The sequence below is a fragment of the Micromys minutus genome (genome assembly GCF_963924665.1).
Source record: "Micromys minutus genome assembly, chromosome: 30".
Taxonomy (NCBI): domain Eukaryota; kingdom Metazoa; phylum Chordata; class Mammalia; order Rodentia; family Muridae; genus Micromys; species Micromys minutus.
The window spans coordinates 18163257-18184692 of NC_137965.1; the positions used below are offsets into that span (position 1 = coordinate 18163257).

At 46.7% G+C, this 21436-nt stretch overlaps 1 protein-coding gene across 2 annotated transcripts in view; it reads left to right on the forward strand.

Annotated features, from left to right (window-relative positions):
- Nucleotides 1-400: 400 nt before the first annotated feature.
- ZDHHC14 (zDHHC palmitoyltransferase 14) overlaps nucleotides 401-21436 on the forward strand; it is a 232857-nt gene continuing 211821 nt past the window's right edge. For both annotated transcript variants that reach the window (XM_080941504.1, XM_080941505.1), the window contains exon 1: nucleotides 401-1407. In XM_080941504.1, the coding sequence (XP_080797630.1) occupies nucleotides 1163-1407 (245 nt within the window). In that variant the 5' untranslated portion in view covers nucleotides 401-1162. The remainder of the gene's footprint in view (nucleotides 1408-21436) is intronic.

Sequence of the window (21436 nt, forward strand, 5' to 3'; positions counted from 1 at the left end):
CGCGTGTCCAGAGGCAGCAGCTGGGGCCAGGAATAATCCAGTGGAGAACCCAGTAGAGGACCGAAGTCCGAGGGGAGCGCATGGTGGCCTGATCGCTCCTGGGGCGAAGGATGTCACCGAGGAGCCAAGCACCTTTCCCGGGACGCGCCAGGCCAGCACAGTCCCCGAGCCTTGCTCTCTGGCCTGAGGGGACCAGGGCAAGGACCCATGGGAGCCGGTGCTCTGGCTTCGCTGGCAAGGAGGAGGAGCAGGAGGAGGAGCCCGGCCGTGAGGCGCGGGCGTCACCGCCCACCCTGCCGCGAGGAGGCGGACCTGCTCGGAGCGCCGCGCGCGCCGGGGCTGAGCCTTGCAAACAAGTGTCTGTGGCAGTGTCCCCGCGGCCCTCCGGCGGCCCTCATCGCTCTCGGGCTGGCTCCTCCGGACAGAAGGAACCGAGGGAGCCCCGGGAGCCTCCGCCTCCACCCTCGGCCTTAGCCTCGCGTAGGGGCCGCGGACTCAGCGCGGCTGCTCGGCTCGTGGACGCGGGGTCGCAGCGCGGGCAGCGCCCCGGCTCCTACGGAGCAGCTCCTGACAGAAGAACGCGCGTGGCTGTCCCCACCCCTGGGAGGGGTTGCCGGTGCCGCGAGCTGCCTCCCAGTTTGCAGCGCTCTCTCTTGGGAGGATCCGTCACCGGGAAAGAGTAGAAACCACCTGGCCGAGGCGCAGAAGTGGCTCCGGAGGGAGCCGGCGTGGAGTCCGCTGCCTCGTGTCCCCTAAGGGCGCGGCGATCGGGAATCCGCGGGCCGGAGCTTAAGCGCAGCCGGGAGCTTGTGGGTGGCGGAGCTAGGCGCACCGCCATCTGGGTGTCTGCTGAGCGGTCCCCCGCGCCCCGCGGGGTCCTGTAGCCCCCATCCACGGGCTGGAAGCCACGGAGAACCGTTGCCGCGGACTGCGGACCAACACCGTCCCCCCAGAAAGCGGATTCTGCTATGACAGCTGGGCTCTCCAAGGGGTTAACCTGGGTGTCCTCGGCAAAGTTGTCGCCGAGCCGGGAGCCCGTTTAGGGGTCGCAGCGCCGCGGCTCGGGGGGCGGCCGGGTGGCCGGCGGCGGCCGTGGCTCGGCGGGACCCGCGCAGCCGGGGGGCTTCTGGGGGTGTGCGCCCCCAGCCGGCTGCCCTCGTGGATGCCTCCCGGCGGCGGTGGGCCCATGAAAGACTGCGAGTACAGTCAGATCAGCACCCACAGCTCCTCCCCCATGGAGTCGCCCCACAAGAAGAAGAAAATCGCGGCCCGGAGGAAATGGGAGGTGTTCCCAGGAAGAAACAAGTTCTTTTGCAATGGGAGGATCATGATGGCCCGGCAGACCGGCGTCTTCTACCTGACGCTCATCCTCATCCTGGTCACAAGTGGACTCTTCTTCGCCTTCGAGTAAGTGGCGGTTTCCCGATGCCTTGCTTCCCCTCGCCTTCCCCTGCCCCTACTTTGGTGACTTTCGTTTTCTGGTGTATGTTGTTATATAAGGTCAGCCCGCGTTCCCTGCTCTCCCTCTATGGGATTTTTCAGCCCCCTGAAATAACACCTTGCTGGGCCTGGATCCTGGGAGTAAGGAAGAGAGCAGGGACACGTGTAAGGTGTGCCAGGAGCATTGGCAAGAACCAGGCAGGTGGACTCTCTGAGTTTGGAACTAGCACATCAGCCCAGGTGCAGCCTTCTGGGGTGGGGTGGGGATTTCTAAGATAGAGACAGACTTGACTTAGTCCTTGTCCTCGGCTCCGTGACCCCCACCCCCGCCCAGGAAGTTCGAGCCTAGTTGGCTGAATCTTAGTTATTTTAGATCCAAAGTGTTGATTACCTACAGTGCCCTGCCTAGGTATTTTCCTTTTTTCATTTCCTTGGACTCCTGATTAACAGTCTTACCAAGGGTAGGGTGTACCTTCTTTCAAAGAAGTTTCCCCAGGAAATATCCCCAGTAGATCATTTGGGAACAGGTGAAAGTCGTAAGGCCTGGAAAGGAAAGCCGGACGCCACGTGGCTCCCTCTGATTCCAGAAACAACACTTTGGGACTCTGTCCTGGGGCCTGAGGGGGTGGGGGACCACAAGTACACGTGACAATCAAATTGGTCATAGCAGCTATCTTTCTGCCCGCTGAAGACAGGTCTTACTTATTAGAAGCCCCTAGGTAAAGAGTTTAGCCATGTTCTGGATCCTGTCAATTGCTCCAGTTGAGTTCAACATCTGCAGCTTTTCACCCCTCCGTCGTCGTTCAGTGCTCAACAAAAGTTAAAGTCTCTATTCAAACTTTTAAAAAGGAGTATGCTTATGGGTAGAAAGAAGTCTTTGAGCTGCCCATGTTCCATCTATTAAAGGCATGATACATACTTCCAGTCCTTTGGCTTCTTCTGGCTAGGGTTTTTCAAAAACTATGTTTGTTTAGTTTTGACCCCCCCCCCTGATTTTTCTCGTTGATCTCCTACAGCCCCATCCATCCTCCATTTCTGACCCCGGATGGCTCTGGTGTCTCCTAGGTTCCCTTTTGGGGGTGTTGGAAACTAAATCGGCATCTGCCAGTCGACCCATGGGCTGGAGGGAAGGGATGTGAGCTGCGTGAAGATTGTCAGAGAGGCACAATCTGTGGGGTTATTTCTGGGTCCCCAGCCAGGCAGCCAGCTGACTGGACTGGTGGGACCTGGAGGAGGGGTAGCAGGGGACTTGACAGGCTTTCACTTGACTTCAGAACGAACACCCAGGTGGGAGGAAAGGTGCCACATGTTTAACAGAAGTGCCATCTCCTTTGCGGTGGCTTTAGTGACAGGCGGCTTCTGCTGGAGAGTAGTCACTGCTTTGAGTGAATTCGTAGTGGCAGTTTAACTCTTTTTAGGGGCTCTGAGAGAAGAGAAAATCAGGTAGTCATAAATCATGATCCAGCTACAGAGCTTCAGCTGCAACTGTGTTGCATTTAGGGTGGTGGATAAGTCACTCTTGATGTGTATCCAAATCTCTACTGTGCAGCGTGGCCACCCCCACCCCCATTTTAATGCTCTTTTGTCGTCCTGTTCAAATACAGCTTCTAACCAAGTCATCATAAAATTATGTTTATTTCTCCGGCTCTCTCTGTGTGTGTCCTTTCCCAAGAGTTCCCCAAAGCCCTCACTCACAGTGAGTTAAGATCCGTTGCTGCACCAGGGCTGTGCTAGCTGATGATGGTAGAAATAACAGTGGGCATCTGGGGTTGTATTAGGTCCTGTTTGCAGCATGGTTAATATGTCTGCCCTGCAGGAGTCAGGGCGTGGACGTGCGCGCATGCTCACTCTCCACCACAGCAGTTTGAAGTTTCAAGAAAGCAGGAGGCCCATCCTAGTGTTGTGATTCAGTTGAGAGGCATTATAGGTTCACTCAAACCTTGGACTGCTATGGTTTGGTAAGACATAACCACTGTATTCCATGGCTTTGTCCTGAGCGCCGACATTGTTACAAGTTTCTAAGCACTGAATGGGACAGAGTGACGTCAAATTACTCTAAGTTAATTTGCCAGAGACTCGAAACCAGTTTGCCACACCCACAGGAGATGCGAATACGGTCTGCTTCCGTCCTTTCTTCCTGCCATTCTTTAGTTACTGGTTGGACATACACCCCGGGGTTCCCTAGTTCAGTTGTTTGGTTTTAGGCCTTGGTAGCTTTTTATGTGATCAGATCGGTTAGCCTTGTCGCTAAGATCAAATGCCCTAGAAAACTAATCAGAAGGAGGAAAGATGTATCTTGGCTTATGGTTTGGGATGCCTTAGCCTCTGTTTGTCTGCACTGTTGCTTTCGTGCCCAAGGAGAAGGGTAATATGCCAGCAGGGACATGTGCTCGAGGAAGGCTGCTTACCTCATGGCAGCCAGGGAGCAGAAAGAGACAGAATTGGGCCCTAACTGGACCCAATATTTCACTACCTCCCAAAGAAGCCATTATATAAATCTGCCCTTTGCCCTCCTCCTCTTCAACTTGGCACAGATGAATGAGAAGGCTGAGTGGAGAGAAGTGAACTCAGCCGAACCCAGCAACAGGTGACGTCAGCCCCTGGAGATTAGAGAGTAAAAATGATTGTTCCCACAAGAAAGACGAAGGTAGAGATCACAACACGAGCCGCAGGAAGGCTGCTGAGCACGCATCCAGTTCTCCTGAGGTTCACCCGACCTGTTCTCTGCAAAGTATAGAATCTGGTTAGAAACAGAACTTTTGGAAATGCATAGCTTTCCAGCAGCATGGCCATCAATTATCTTTTATAAACTTTGTGTTGGTGAGATTTATCATCATCATCATTATTATTATTACCATCATCAAATTGATATCACTGAGAGTCTCCTGGAAAATGAAACCTCAATTGAAGGGTTGCCCAGATCACATTTACCTGTGGCCATGTCTGGGAAATATTGTCTTAATTAACAATCAGTGTGGGAGGGCTCAGCCCACTGTGGGTGGCATGATCCCTAGGCAAGTAGGTCTGGGCTATGTAACAGAGGTGGCTAAGCAAACTAGTGAGCAGCATTCCTCCATGGTTCCTGCACTGGGTCCTGTGTTGACTTCCCTCAATGATGGACTGCAACCTGGAGGTGTAAGCTGAAATAAACTCTTTCCTCCCAAAGGTGCTTTTGCAGTGGTTCTCAACCTTTGGGTCATGACCCCCAAAGGACCCTGGGAAAACATGGGTATTTATCTATATTATGGTTCATAACAGTAGCAAAATTACAGGTATGAAGTAGCAATGAAAACAGCTTTATGATTGGGAGAGAGATCACCACAACATCAGGAACTGTATTAAAGGTTAGGTTTAGCGCTAGGAAAGCTGAGGACCACTGGGTTAGCGTGTTTTCTCACAGCAACAGATTCTATGCTACATCGGGTTGAGGATGGAAGCCAACTAGTTTACCTCACTTCTGAAATCTATAAAGTGGGATTTGTAACATCTACCTTTAAATGCTAACGTCAAGTGGGAAACTATTAGGATGGTGACCGAGGAGGAGCCGGTCGTGATTGTGTGGTATGTGTTGTAAGAGTAAACCTCCCAAGGACCCTGCCTACCCTTTGAGAGCCTTTAGGGAGCATGTAGGTTAATGAGGAAGGGTGTTAAGACAGCATTATTAGTAGTGAGAAATGAGGTGCTGTGGAGTCTCTCATGAGAACAGTGACTGTTATAAAAGTCCCCTGAGCCTGTGGAAGCAGTGTCCTCCATGTCACCCCTGCAGAGTGGGAGGCTCGAAGGGCTGCCCGAGGGAATGTCCCTATCCACGCCCTGATTTTATCTCCACGCCAGGAGCGTTCATCTCAGAACTGTAAACCAGCAAAGAAGCTACCAGAAGTAACCAGATGTAGGGGCAGGTCAGGGCCGCTTATCTTTCTGGCAGGCTTTACTGAGCACATGGAGCGCTGATGACAAATGACACCATTTTATAGCTGGCATCTAAGAGGGGAGGAAGGGACGCGACAGCCGAGGCATCTCACTGTCCTCAGGCTTCTGAAGGGGTCTCTTCCTCACAGCTACAGAACGGGGTTTGAAAAGATCAGGAACCATCGCCACTGCCTTCCCCCTCCGAATCATGCACACGTGGATACCTGCGGCCTATTTTGTCATGGCTAAAAATCTGAACGTGACAAACTATGGATTGAGATTCCATAGCTACTTCTCTCTCATGCGGGTAGACGGAAGGACCAGGATTGGGAGAGAAGTGAGGTTCTTGTTTCAGACCTGTTTCAAGGCCCCGGCATGACTGTCTGTCTCCTTGTGACAGGTTGAAGGTGTTACGGGGTGGGGGGAGGGGGACTCCAATATGAGTGATAATTTGGGAACCCAAATTGTGGCTGCTAGAAGTCTACCGATGTTTGTTTCAAGAAGCAGCATGGGGCCAGTAATATGGCTCAGCAGGTAAAGGTGCTTGCAGTCAAGCTGTGTGCTGTCCCTGTGACCCACATAGTTGTTGAGAACTGACTCCTGCTAGCTGTTCTGCCCTCCAAAATGTATGCCTTGGCATGTGTGTGTGCGCACACACACACAGACACACATATACATATACACACAGAGACACAGACACACCCCCCCACACCCCACATACACACTGAATAGACAAATTCAGCAGGTAGTATTTTTCTTTCTATTTCTCTGCCTCCTTCTTTTTCCTCTCCTCCTCTTTCTCCCTTCCCTCGTTGACTTATTTTCTTGTCAATTTAGCTAATCCCTCTGGAATAAATGAAGAGTCATGGGGGGGGGGGGCAATAGAACTGTGGCCATGCTTCCTTGGCAGTGGTACTTGGAGACATTCCTGGTAATAAAAGTGTCATTGTCTACAACAGTGGTATTGTTATAGGTAGAATAATCTTTATTATCTTGTAAGGTATTACCCTTGTAACACACAACATTCCTGATTTGTGTTAGTATGTTCTCTGCCAATGTAGCAGAGTGCCTGAGATAACTAACTCAGGAAAAGAGAGGGCTTATTTGGCTCGTGGTCTGAGAGGCTCTATCCTGTGTTTTGGTAGGCCCATCTCATTTTGGACTCAAACAGGGAATTCTAGATAACTGTGGTGGGGAACACGTAGTGAAATAAAACTCTCTCCTTCATGGCCAAAAAGCAAACGAGGAAGACGACAGAGACCCATAGTCCCTTCTGAGAGGATGCTCCAATTATCTAAGGACTTACATAGGTAGGCCTTACCACCTGACAATTCCACAACCTCCCAACATAGCTACTCTGGAGACCAAACCTCTAATACATGGGCCTTTGGGGGAACATTAGGCATCCAAGATGTAGCTGAGGTTGTCTTCTGTAAATAATTGTCAGTTCCAGTAAAGTCTCTGTCGTGGGTGGGCTAGCTCATTATATAGTGGAGATATACTCTCAGGATCCCGAGGGACAGTCTTCTCAAGCTCCTGTGCAGGGTGGTATCTAGTTTTGTACCATTCCCTGAAAACATCTGCAACATGTTGTATCTTCTTCTGGCCAGAGGCTATGTATACTGTTGGCTGCAAAACATCTGGGGGTTAATTGAGATGGCAGAAGTAACCCTCAGGACCTCATAGTGATGGGTAAGGATATTTGTGACTTGTTGAGGTTCCCTGGTAATCTTAAGTAACTTTAAGTCTTCAGTATACTCTCTTACAGGACAAATACCCACTTATTTGTATACATGATTGTCTTAGGGTTTTACTGCTATGAACAGGCACCATGACCAAGACAAGTCTTATAAGGACAACATTTAATCGGGGCTGGCTTACAGGTTCAGAGGTTCAGTCCATTATCACCAAGGCAGAAGCATGGCAGCATCCAAGCATGCATGGTGCAGGAGGAGCTGAGAGTTCTACATCTTCATCTGAAGGCTGCTAGGAGAAGTCTCTCTTCCAGGGAGCTAGGATTAGGGTATTAAAGCTCATGTCCACAGTGACACACCTACTCCAACAAGGGCACAACTTCTAATAGTGCCACTCCCTGGGCCAAACATATGCAAACCATCACAATGATCAACACAAACAAGTTCCACGAGGGTCTTGTTTGTTCTGTTCTATGTCTCTCAGACACAAGAACAGTACCCAGAACACAGCCCTCTCAGTAAATTGTGTTTAATTAACTAGTCATAAATGGAAAACTACTTAAAATCTCCTTTGTGTTTTAGTTTTTGTACATTAGGAAATTGTGTGAGTTGATAAAATTTATAATTAATAATGTTTTGTAGAATATGTTTAGCGTAACAACTGTATGTGATATGATTCTTCTGAATTTAGAGTCGTGTGGCATCCTTTTCCAAAATGTGTTCATTGAGGCAGGAGAAGACTTTTTAGTCACTTAGAAAGCTAGTCATAAAATTACGATGTTCAGTGGCTAAGGGGTTTTTTGCATTATTTCTTTATTTCTGCTCTAAATGCTCTAAGCAAATAAAGAACTCTGATATATGATATAGCTATATATCTATCTATACATACATACATGCATGTATGTATGCGAATATGTGTGTGTGTGTGAATTTCACATGAATGCAAATGCCTGGGGAGACCTAGAACTTTGGATCCCCCTGGAGCTTGAGTTACAGGCCGTTGTAAGCTGCCTGATGTGGGTGCTGGGAACCAAACTTGTGTCCTTTGCATGATTAGTACATGCCCTTAAGGGCTAAGCCATCTCTCCAGCCCTAGCCACCTATGTTTTGTTGCTTTCTTTCTGAGCTGGTGGGAAGTGATACAGTACATTATGCAGAAAAGATTCATGCAGGTTCCCAAAATAGGGTAGTGATGCTTAATTATTTAATGGACCATATCTGCATATCCTGGAGATTTTTCTTTTCTGCAGTATAATCTTGAACATGATTTATTCATGACAGGGTTATTATGTCTGAGCAATAGAATTTAAATTAAGGATTTCAAGGAAGTATGCAATTCTGTAGCTAGGCTTGTTAGCAAATCTGGAGGTGTTCTTATAGATACTTAAAATTAGTTGCATTTAGGAATGGGGGGATAATAGACTGTCCTTTGACTGAGCTGCTCAGGTGAGGGCTGGGAACCATCATATTGTCTCATGTAGCTGTTCCTTACATGTAAAAGACAGATCCTGTTTTAAATGTTCTGTTCAGTTTGAATCATGGTCTCATAGTGCAGCATGGGCTGGCTGGTCTGGAACTGGAAATCCTTCTGCCTCTACCTCCCAAGTGTTGGGATTATAGGCATGTGCTGCCACACAAGGCCTCAGATAGATTTTATAAAAGACTTTTTTACTTCCGTTTTAATTACATATGTACATGATGTGTACATGTGTGTCTCTGTGGGGGAATGTGCACCTGAATGCAGGTGCCCACAGCATCAGAAGCTGGTGTCAGAGCCTCCAGAGCTGAAGGTACAGCATTGGAGTGCGTTTGAGGTTCCTTCTGTGGGTCTTGGGAACTGAACTCAAGTCCTTTGGAAGAGTAGTAAATGCCCTGAACCACTGTGGTATCACTCTAGCCTTCAAATGTATTTAATTTTTTAAATCAATTTTTAGTTAGTATATAAAGTAATGGATTTTACTGTTATATTTTTGTATAATTTTCGTTGTTCTTTATAAAAGATGGTTTCCAATATCTCCAGTTGTCATCTTTTAAGGCTTACTCACGGAGAAGATTATGCATAAATACATTCACAAGTTTTGAGGTGAAATACTATAGAAACAATTCAATCACCACCCCATTCAAGAAGCATATCACTGCCAATGATTTTTATGTTTTTAATTAAAATTAATTGACACACAAAACTTAAAGCTACTTATAGATTATCATGTAATGTTTTCATTTGTGCTAAAATTGGCAGGCACGTTGGTCACCTCAAACCTTAACCATTTCTTTGCCATGAAACACTTAATTTCTGAAAAATTACCTGCATTTTCTAGTTTACTCATGTCCTGGATCCCTTGGCCCAGTTCCAACTCCCTCCAGGCCATGGAAACTGAGGAGGCTAGTGATTTTCAGTACGTGGCCTTTTGCATGGGTACAATCCCAAAACAGCGGGGTTCTTACTCTACCTGGGTCCCTTTGCGTCACTTCCTCCCCATCTTTTCCTTTTGTAGTTCTCGGGTATTCGGGACTCTACCAACCAGGCTATACCCTCAGCCCAAGCTTTCCGTTATCAACATCCTATCAAAGAACATGCAGTCTTTTTCTTTCTGAAATGATAACATTGACTTTGTATATTTTTAATATAAGGTAGCAGCGCACTGGATACATTCACTTGTGCAGATGGCACAGCTTTTTCATCTGAAATGATTTCAAGCTTCCGGAAGAGATACAAGAATAATGCATTTAGTCTGTAGACTTTTCAGAGTCCCATCATTTGTTGATGGATTTCTTGCTCTCGCCTTCCTTCAGCCTCTGCTGTACATTTCCTCCAGACCACTGAATATTGAGTTGGCATTGTGCACTTTCACGTGGGCAGTCATCAGCTTTGGTGCTTCTGTTTTCTGAGGCAGGGTCTTGCTAGGCAACAGAAATTGACCTTGGACTGCAGCCATCCCGTCTCAGGCTCTTCAAATGGAAGCTATGTAATTCTTGACAGAAAAGATACCTACTTTTGTCAAAGAGGTGATGTTTTCAGTTTTAGGAAGCAACACAGACACATCAATAAATGTGTACTTGGACTTTACCGATTTTACCATCTTTCTGTTCTTGTTACATAATGTTGGTTTTTGTTTACTCCCTTCAGCCTTGCTATACATTTATTACATATCCTTAGTATTCTATTTTTAATCTTCTTTATAAAACCTTAGGCTGTGTGCTTCTGTGCTACCATTAGTAATTGCTTAGAATACTAGCATATGACCTTTAACCTCTTATAGGACACTTTTTAAAATCTTTTTTTTTTTACTGGATAGTTTATGTATTTATATTTCAAATGTTATCCCCTTTCCTATTCCCCCTCCCCCTGCTTCTATGAGGATGTTCCCCCTCCCACCTACCCACTCCCACCCCAACACCTTGGCATTCCTCTACACTGGGGAAACCTTCACAGGACCAAGGGCTTCTTCTATTGATGCCAGACAAGGCCGCATATGTAGCTGGAACCATGGGTCCCTCCATGTGTACTCTTTGGTTGGTGATTTAGTCTCTGGGAGCTCTGGGGGGTGGGTCTGGTTGATAATGTTGTTCTTCCTATGGGGTTGCAAACCCCTTCAGCTCCTTCAGTCCTTTCTCTAATATAGTGCACTTTCAAGTAGCAGTATTGTGCTTTAAACATAACATATGAAACTTAACACATTATCATTTCTTTACTCTTTGTATCCTGTGTATTCTTACTGCTTTATATTTTACAGCCATGCATGGTGTAAAGCCAGCAATGTTTTCGGCTATTAATAATATTTAAAAGCAATGTTAAATATGAGAAACATTTACATGAAGGTGTCTTAACACATGAAGAATTTAAACTGGGCTTGGTAACTATTTTCATATATTTACTCTCTGGATCACAGTTTTTGACTCTTTTCTCTTCAGGGTCTTGCTATGTAATTATATAATCTGTGTTATCTCTGTTGGCTCAAAACCTTAACTCTGCCTGGATGGGTATGGTAGAGACTTAAACCTAGCACTTGGGAGGCAGAGGCAGGTAGATCTCCATGAGTTCAAATCCAGTCTGGTCTACACAGGGAATGCTCCGTCTCAAAACAACAACCATTATCACAAAACAAGCAAACCAGAAAAACCTCCCCTTTCTGTCGTGTTTCTCATATTTATTTTGCCTTCATTTAAAAAGTTGCATATTTTAGTGGCTAGAATCTTCTGTGCTGATGATAGAAGATATATACACATGTATACATCTATGCAGTTGTTTCCTTTTGCATGTTTTACTGTGTGATAGTTCTCCTCTGATTGCCTGTTTATAGTATGTTCTCATTGGCTGCCATATGACCTAAGTCTGTGGCTTCCTCTATATTTATCCTGCTTGGGACTTGCTAGGATTCTCAGGTCTGTAAGATGATATCTCTCACCTGATATGGGAATTTTCCCTTCCTTATTTCTTTCGATGTTGTCTCTTTTCTTTCCTGTGAATGCACTTACTTATCCATCAGAACATTTTATATGGGAACATACACTTTATCTCATGCTTTTCTCTTTCCTTCCTCTTAATGTTTTCTGCTGAATAATTCCAACGGATCTTGCTTTAAATGTACTGATTACTTCTATGTTCAGCCACCTTAACATTTGACTTTTTCTTATTTTGGACACGCCTACGTTAATTTTGTTTTGGTTTACAATCTTCTGCTAGAGAAAATACTTGTCCTGGGACTCCAGTGTCCAAGGGGTCTCTGGACTGGCTGTGTCTTCTGTGTCTCCGGGTTCTATTTCTTCCTCCTTTGTGTCCATCAGACTTTTTGATTATATAGTAGACACTGTGTATAAGGAATTAAAGGAATTATAGTACTTTATGAAATTCTAATATCTTTAATGTGTGGGTTAAGTCAGATTAATTTGTACAAATTCAACATCCCTTATCTAAATTGCTTAAGACCATTTTATTTTCTTCTCCCATTTTTTTGCACACACATACCTGAAGGTAGTGGTGTAGAACCGTTTTAGAGAGCTCACATTTGACTTGGACCCAACTCACGAAGTCAGGTATTGGATTTTCATTGGTGGATTCATTGGTGCTTAGAGAGTTTGGGTTTTTGATGCACTCAGAATTGCTGGCATGCTCGGTTGAAATGGTTGTGAGTTTGGGGAGATGCTTCCGTGAGATTCATTACCACTGGTTTTTAAAGCCTCGAGAGTTGTAATCAGACTCTCTAGCATGTTCATGAGGTAAGTCCCGGCCAAACTGACTTTATGTTTTGTAGTCCAGCACCCGTTTAAAGAACTGTGGGAAACCTCCCTCAGCCTTTTGTTTTTGTTTTAGATCCTGCCCTGCGCTTTCTGGACCTCAGGCCATCCCTCTGTTGTCTCTCTGGCTCAGCCCTTGTGAGGTCTACAGCTACCCCTGGTTAAGTACCTGAGACTGGCAGACTCCATTTTTAGCCTATGCTTTAGTTTGAGATGGGTTCCAGAGGGTCTCTCTGCTGTCCTGATTGTCCCCAGTCCTTGGTGTGATCTTGCAGTGTGCTGGGTAGAGACCAACAGGAAAGAGTTGGCTGGCGGTGCTGGCTTCCTTTAAGGCTGACACTCTTTGGAGTTCCATTCATATGACAGTCCCACGTGTGGCCCCTGATGCCAGCTAAAAGCTCAGCTGGTTTCTTCTCACTCCTGGCTACAGCAGGTGCTATCCTTCCTCCGGCTTTGCAAGGAAGCAGCTGCTGGTCCCTCTTCTCCAGGGAAGGCATCATCAGCTCCCTGGGAGGTTTGAAAAGCTCTGCTGTGTTGCTTCCCGATCTTCCAACCTTCGAGGATTTTTAACTTACTGTTGTATTTCCTGGACTCCTTGCTGTATGTTTCTCGTACACGTAATTCACGTGTGCCGCTGTAATGGCCGATCTGTGCAGTCACGCTTTGATTATTCATCTCGCCCCTTTTAATAATTTTTCCCCCTCTGATTCTGATTCTTAGAAATTGCTGACATTTTATAGGATAGAATATGCCAGACTGTCACTTCAGAGATTTCGATCTTAAAAATGTGTCCTGCCTATGCCTGTAATATCCAGACTGAAATGCTTAGGTCTGAATCACACACACACACACACACACACACACACACACACACACACACACACACGTGGGGGGGGAGAGGAAGGACAGAGAGGGAGAGAGGGCGAGAGGGGGGAAGGGAGAGAAAGAGAGGGAGAGGGAGAGTTTAGCATGGATTCAATGGCTTAATCTGATGATAAAGAAAAAAAAAATATACCTACCAAATGCTAAACCTGTCAACTGGCCAGAGCAGCGTATACTTATCATCAAGACGAATAGAAATATCCTTACGATGGGCACAGTGCTTTATTGTAAATCTTCACCCTTTACTTTAGTGCTGTTTCTCTGCTTTTAAAAGTAGCATTAATATTTTGGCCCTTCTACTTTGGCTCTCGAACGTCTTCTCTGGCCCCGTGCTTCACGGCCCCGATGTCCGCCACCGTACTGGGTCTTCTGTGGCTGACCCTGGCTGAAAACCCTAGAGGAGGCAAGCTTCATAGTTACCCACTTCCTGATGCTCTGAAGGAGATGCCAAATCACCCTCTCTGCCCCAAGGGATCCCGGAATGGACAGAGGATGACAGACACCACTGCCTCAGTGTGCATCTCCTTGCCCAAGGCTGCATTCCTCCAGTCTGTAATGTTTGTTAAAAAAATTAGTTATAACAGTTTAAGCGCGTCTAAACGCTCAATCAAAACCAGGAATTTATATATAATCATTTCCATGTATCTTCAAACTAGATTTTTAACCAGTGACTTCAAAGTCTAGGGGAGTGAGTGCCACTGCACCAGGGCAATGTGGGTGGCACCAGGGGAGTGTGGCAAGGGTGCTGGGTGGCTGATAGGGGAGGGTGCGGTCAACTGCTGTGGCCCTGGGGCTCTTGGCCCCGAGATAGCCTTATCAGCAGAAGGGTGGTGGTGGGAACCCCAGGGACAGACATTCAGCTGTGTGAGTGGACTGTCTTGTGGTGTTTTCCCCACTTTTCTCAAGAATTCAGGGCAATGCTTTGTTTCCACACCAAACACCAGAGTCCATTAAAGGCATGGGTTGCTTCAAAAGTAAGACCCAGGAGGGTGTGTCCTGGGCTCTTTCTGTGATAAGGTGCCTGTGTCCCGCTTCCCTTTCACATTCCCCTTCCTTAGGAGACACCAGGAGGACCATCCGTTCTTTGGAACTTGCCCCTCCTTTGGTGCTAAGGACACTCATCTCACTGTTGGTCATTTCTCCCCCTCCTGTGTCACATCTGTTCTTCCTTCCCTCACATGAACTTTGCTTTCTCCTGGTCTGCCTTTCTCACTTTCTCAAGCAACTTTGCATTTCTGCGACGGTGGTTCTGGCTTTTTCAAATATGACTCCCAGGTCTCTTTCTCCCTCTACTCTGGCACCTGCCCTGCCCAGAAGATGCCAGTTACCAAGACCCGGAAACGTAGAGGTCTCAGACCCTTTCTTTTGCATCGGGATCTGCTGTTCTCCGTGAGGTCACTTCCTGGGCCTCAGACTGTGCTCTGGAACTGTGTTCACCTCTCCCACACCTCCCACCAGCATCTCCAACAATCTCTCCCTTAATGTCCCTAGACCAGCGGTTCTCAGCCTGTGGGTCGAGACCCCTTTGGAGGTTGTAGATCATCAAACATTTACATTACAATTCCTAATGGTAGCAAAATATAGTTATAGTTATATAGTACCATATAGTTATGAAGTACCAATGAAATAATTGTAGGGTTGGGGGACGGCCATTACAGCTCGAGGAACTGTATTAAAGAGTCGGAGTGTTAGGAAGGTTGAGAACCGCTGTTCTGGACTGTTCTTCCTGTGTCTGAACTTACGGTGTTCTGGCTTTTAAATGTCTTCTCAATTTCCTTGACATTCTTCCTCTATCAGCACAGATCCGAATCTCTCCTCTTGAATCTAGCTCTTCTGAATGAAGAACGGCATATGGCTAGAATGATGCTGTGTGATTTCCAAGGATAGGTTAGGAAGCAAGATTAGAGCTGCTGCTTGATTCTTCCACGTGCTTTCTCTCTCTCGATCTCAGGAACATGTTCCACTGGAACTCTAAGCTTGACATCTAAGAAGTCTGGTGTCTAGAAGCCTCCTTGGTCCAGAGATTGTATAGGATATAGGCCACACAGAGAGGGAGCCCCTAGCTGAGTGAGTGAGACATCACATGATTATGATTTCTGTTTCACTTTTAGATGACCCTCTTGTCCCAAACCCATGATCTCTCCGCCCAGCCTTTTGACTTAGGTTTACTTAAAACCAATTGCTGCAGACAGGGAGATCCCTGCTGACCTTTGCCAAAGTTGCAGCTTTAAGGATAAAGTTGTTCTTGTTTTAAGCAGCTATGTTTAGGGAAGTTTAGAATATAACCATAGTAACTGGGAAGCCATGGCCAGAAGTTCTCAAATGAGATGTTAGAATGTCTTGGGGGGGATGTGTTTAGTAATTTATATGTGATTACAATAATGTAAAAAAAAATCTCTCAAACTTCAGTGTTGCAACTTGTTGCTAGATATTGAGACAGCTTTTCTTGTTTCCTTCCATTTCAGTGACTGTCCATGAGTGGGAGGGACATAGTAAATTTATGCACCAATAGGCTCATTCACAAGGCTGTTTCTTCATTGGAATTGGTCCTGATGGAGAGGACTTCAGCATCAGTGGCCTTGGCTCTTTTACTCCACACCAGGATAGCTGCTCTTCTTCCTTTCTTGTTCTAGATATCCTCTTCTCTTGTTCCAGATGCTAAACCTCTAAGTTCCCTGCCACTGGAAACTTGGAAACATATTGCATGGGAAACTACATTTGTGCAAACCTATTTATACCTGATATCCAAGGCCTTTCTGTTGCTCTAAGAATGTAGTAAGTGTGGTAGGCAAGCATCTTTGTTACTTCAGTTCTGTATGTCTGCTGATTCTGGAGGTTGAATGTAATCATCACTGTTTGGGGCCAGGAGGTCTAGTTTCTCCTGGGTTCCTTGGGACCAGGGACCAGATTCACCTGTCTCTGTGGCTCGTGACATACTAAGGTCTTTTCTGTGATAGCTTGTGATGGCCTCATGTTTGGCAGAGTCCCATTTTTCCTACAAGTGTGGGTGACTCCCCAACTAAGGATTCCCAGTGAGTTGATCTTTTAAGTGGACCTCAGCTTCATAGAATCAGAGCCATTTGTCATCTTGAATGGCCCTATTTTAGGGTCCTTTAATGCCATGATTTTCCCATACAGTCTTGATGGTAGATAAGAGCATATTTTGAATACATGAGTCAAAGTCTAGTTAAATTCAGTGGCTATATATGGTTTATTTATCTTACCAAGCAGGGGCAGAATTATTTTCTCCGATTACCTCAACACTCAAGAGCTTCATTTGAGTTTCCCTGCTTCTTCTTAAAAATTGCGCCCCACAAAACTTTGGCTTCAGAATGCTTTCAACATACATGCATGCACGAATGCACACAAACACGCACATACAAATGGTGATTGGAACCCTGTTTAGGGGATGTTCTGCATTATTGTTTGTGTTCTTAGACTGTTAGTTGTAAGTAAATCTCTCAAAAGGCATGCTGCTGTTTTTTTTTTTTTTTAAGGTAAATAACTCCTGAATATTCAAGAAGCCCATCTCTCTAGTCTAAAATTGTTAGAACAAACATGTTTTAAAATTATATTCATTTATTTATGTATTAGTGTGTGTGTGTGTGTGTGTGTGTGTGTGTGTGTGTAGACAACTTACAGGAGCTGGTTCTCTCCTTCCACCACGTTGGGTGTGGGGATCAAATTTAGGTAGTAGGCATGGTGGCAAACATCCCCTCGGGCCATCTTGTTGGCCTATGGGTTCGATACTCTATTTCTTATTGAGTTCAAGAAGCATCGAACAAAACAGTCTGGGACACTTAGGTAATTTCGTAAAGAAAGCTTACCTAGTGTGGGTACGGCACCAGGATTAATACCCAGCATGGGGGGAATAGTACTACATGTTCAGGGTAAGTTTTATGGATCTAGGAAGCTATTAACATCCTGCGCTGTTATTAAGAACTAGAAGCAGCAGCCTCGCGCCATGCCCATTAACCAGCTCCCCCGCCTCTTGGCCGCAGATGCTTATACTGTAATGAGGGTATCTCTGAAGACACCGTTGTGTTCTGTTGAATGTGATGTTGAGATTCCTACTCATCCTTGTATGAACCACCAGTTGGGCCATGTTTCTTGGGTTTGTGTCGGTACCCAGGGTCGGCCCTTATTGGTTTCTTCAGTTAAAGCTCTCTGGCTTTTCTGAATGGGATCCGAGTCTAAATGGGATTCAGAAAGTGAGGCAGTGGGAAACTGTAACTCATACCCTCAGTGTGCTTCCTCCTTATCGTCATGAGAAGTGACGGCGGATTCAGTGGCTGGAAATAACACCGATCTGTGCCACTGGTCTACTGGTCTCGGCCGACACCAAGGCATCCTCCGGCTGTATTCTTTTATAGCATCTCTAGGGACACATTTCCTTGCCATCTTTAGCGTCTAGAGCTTGTTGACCCCTTGATCTTCAGAACCAGCACCATGTTACCTCTCTGTGCCTTCCTTCAATAAGAACATGCCCGCAGCAGGAGAGGCCCCTCCCCCTTTAGGCACAAGGAAAGTCACCCTGTCCGCCACCACCCAGGATGCACAGGTTCCAAGAGTTGGATGTGAAGATTTTCAGCTGATTGTTTCTCTGCTTTCTGGCCTTGGAATTCTGAATACCTCACACCACCTCTGGCTGCCGTCTGAGGTCATCATCCTGTCTGAGGTCATCATCTTAGCCTGTGGCTCGCTCAGGGGAAGGGCAGACCTCAGTGGTGGCAGAGTCCAGCATGTCCAGCAGCTGGTGGCATAGAGGTAGCCTCAGCACAGGCAGCGAGGTGGGAGGGGATTATCTATCTGGCTGACCCTGACCACTGTGTCCACTACAGAGACGGTTGGAGGACCAGATGGTCAGTTCTCCAGGGAGTATCACAGGCTTTGGGAAGACATGCCCAGCTGCACGGGAAAGAGAACCATACAGCAAGCGGGTGCCCACCTGCACTTTCCAGGTCTGCCTGGGCAATGACTCAATCGTGTAAAGTCTTGCAGTTGATCAGTATGCTGATTTAAAGTGGGATCCCCAGGTTCTAGACTGCGGTTCAGTAAGAGTTCCTGTACCGAGGAGGCCAGGAGGGGTCCAAGAATGCCAGGCCTAGTTACAGTTCTGGGAGGTGAGGGATACAGCCTCAAATGTTGAGTCCGTGGTGGGACTGAGCCTGGAATGGTGTCAGGTGAGTCCTGTCCACTGTAAAGAGGTCCTGAGGGGAGGTAGGTGCACTTATCACTGCCCCTTGTGTAATCAAGGGCTGGCTGGGCCAACCTTTATTTGTGAAAAAGAACAACCAAGGCTGCGATGGGCCAGAATCTGACCTCTGACTGAACTTCGTGCTGAGTGTGTGTTAGACCTGTCTTCTCCGAGGGAGATTCTTAAACATTTTCATTGTCTTCCTGGTCTTCTCACTCCAGACAGACAATGGGAATTAATTATCTGCTTTGGGGAGGAAGCCATCTTCTTCTTGTTTGTTTCTATTCTTTATCCCCCCCCCATCTCTTTCTGCACGAATCTTTCACACACACACACACACACACACACACACACACCCTTACTTTTAGTTAGGACTTCTTGGCCTTGTCAATCAAGACACAGTTACTGAGTACCATTACATGCTGAGTGCCGGGATGTATGTGGTGGAGACAGTACATTTGGAGACCTGGTGAGTACATCTGGGATGAAGGGAGTAATTTCTGAGTGTGCAAAGCAGTACAATGCCACGTACAGCTGGTTGTATGAGCCCTTCCTTCGGGCAGGCTTTGGTCTCTTCTCTTAAGTTGTGCCTTCTCTCTCTAAAGAGTGTCTTTTCAGGGTACAAAGGAAGTTGTAATTTTCCTTATGTGAAACTCCAGAAAGCTAATGGAGCCCTGGAAGAAGATGTAGGTTTCCACCCCTATAGTAAGGCCCCTGTACCAGCCAGGGCTAACCCATAAGGCAGTTCTTTTGCACACAGATCTCTTTGCATATCATGTGGACATCACCCCTCCCTCAACACAGACCGTATTCACTGTGGACCTCTCTCTATAAACAGGCTGAAGGAAGGCCATGGTTCTGAAACCACATACCAGTCTGCAGTATCAAGCACCAGGGCAGGCCCACACACCTGCCAATCAGGTGGCTTTGATAAAGGAGTGGGGGAGGGGTGCCGGTGTCTGGAACAAGGACAATTTTGCTCAATACCATGATGGCTTGCCACCATCATGGCTAGATTAAGGCCTTTCAAAGCCCCAAACACTGAGACACCTAAGTGGTCAACTCCTTACCCACTACCATTCGAGGTTTTAATACTGAAGTTAGCTATAAAACACAGGCTTACGGTTTTCCTATTGCAAAATCCGTTTGTGAATGCTTAGGATCTCTGTATTCTTCAGTTACCACTGGGATCCATCCCGGGGCAACTTGTTAGATACTGTTCTCAGTTTTGTTGAGATGGACCAAGCTCAGCTCAGGCCTATAGATTTCTGTGCTCCTCCTTGCAAGTGATACTTCCTGTGTAGGAGTGGGGGCTGGGTGAGGTGGGGGTGGATGTTGTTGTCACCCACAGAGGTCCTTCTGTGTTTAGTCCCCAGAAAGAGGCAAGTAGGAGGATGATTGGCTGGAATGCTCTAATTGCCATTGAATTCTTAGAAGATGATTCATTGAGACTCATCTAGAATACACACCGAGGCAGGCAGGCTCCCTAAAACCATTCCAACTCCAACTCCACCCAAAGGCCTTTCGTTTATTTCACTGTATTGATTTATTCTCTTTTAGTCTAGAATGTTCCATCCAGGTGGCACTCTTTGACCTGATATCTTGATTTTACAGCATCCTTTCCACTCCCTCTGAAACCAAGCTCTCTCACACTCTCCTTAGCTGTCCTGAGCCCTGTGCCCAACACTCCTACCTGCCTCCACCTGTGAGTCTATGATGTAATGACAACACAGATCCTTGCTGGTCACACACAAGTATGCACAGCTGAAGAAACTTCTGGACTCTGCTAGGCATAGCCCGGCCATGTCTTCCACCTTCTCTTGGCATAAGTGACAGTTCTCTGGGCACATTCTGGTCTAAGAGTTCATGGAGCCCACACTACCTCATTCATGGGGTCTATTCTCTCTGTGTGCATGTGATTCACAGTGGGTCCCGAGTCCATGTTTCTTGAACCGTATTTAAACTGATAATTCCCCAGAGGAGGCACCCACCAAAAGTACCTTTTAAAGCCAGGTGTGCCCACATTAAGGCTTCCATGCAGGTGGCCGTTAGGAATGATGTGGGCACACCAGGTCACTCCAAACCCAACTACCTCTAATCCCTCCAGTAATTGGCTGTAGCCAATTTTACTTAACCGATAGTTTTAAATCAAGGTTTGCAGGACAAAATCTTGTAAAAGTGAGAAAGTCAATGGTAGGCCTAAACCTCATGGTATAGAATTTAGCATCACCATATACAGCAACAGACCAAACCTCAGCAAGGATTTGCAGAGGTGCCTTTGCTAGCTGGTCTATCTCACTGTCTTCCATCCTGCCATGTTCTCAAGTTGTGAGGAATGTACCCAGTCTACTGGTTTATGGACCAAGGCATATCCTGTGGCACATGTGGTCATTTAGTTGGGTTGGCATGGAATAGTCACTGGTACACCCCAGCCCCCTTTACCCGTTTTAGCTTCCCCCTCCCAGCTTCTATGGCCGCTCTTCACAGTGTTCCTGTGTCCTCCCCAAGGATAAAAAGCATCTGGGGCCAACTGCTGCTTGCCAGGTGTCATGTTGTTTCTATAGGGCACACAGTTTGGACTTCAAACAGCCAACCTGTAGATGAACTCTGGGGTCCCCTGCTCAGGAGGAAGCTGCTGGTGTCTGTGGAGCTGATCAACTGAACAAAGCTCATTAGCTCAGAACAGATTAACAGTCTGAGCTCATTAGCTAAGGTGACACTTTAACAAGTGTGCCCTCAGCCAGCACGTTGACAGAGAGAGGGACAGAGAGAGACAGAGAGACAGAGAGAGGGAGGGGGAGACAGAGACACAGAGAGACAGAAAAGTAGGCAGGAAGTTAGAGCCCTCAGACCACATAGCCCTTCCTCCTGGGAGGCTGATTTCCTCGGATTTCACACACATTCTTCAATAGCATACATGTACACACACACACACACACACACACACAAGATTTATGAGTGGAAGAGGGGACTGTGGAGGTGACTTAATTGGCATAGCGTTTCTTTCACAAGCATAGGGACCTAAATTCGGATCTCATGCCAAACCCAGGCCTGTCCACACACATCTGTAATCTAGCAC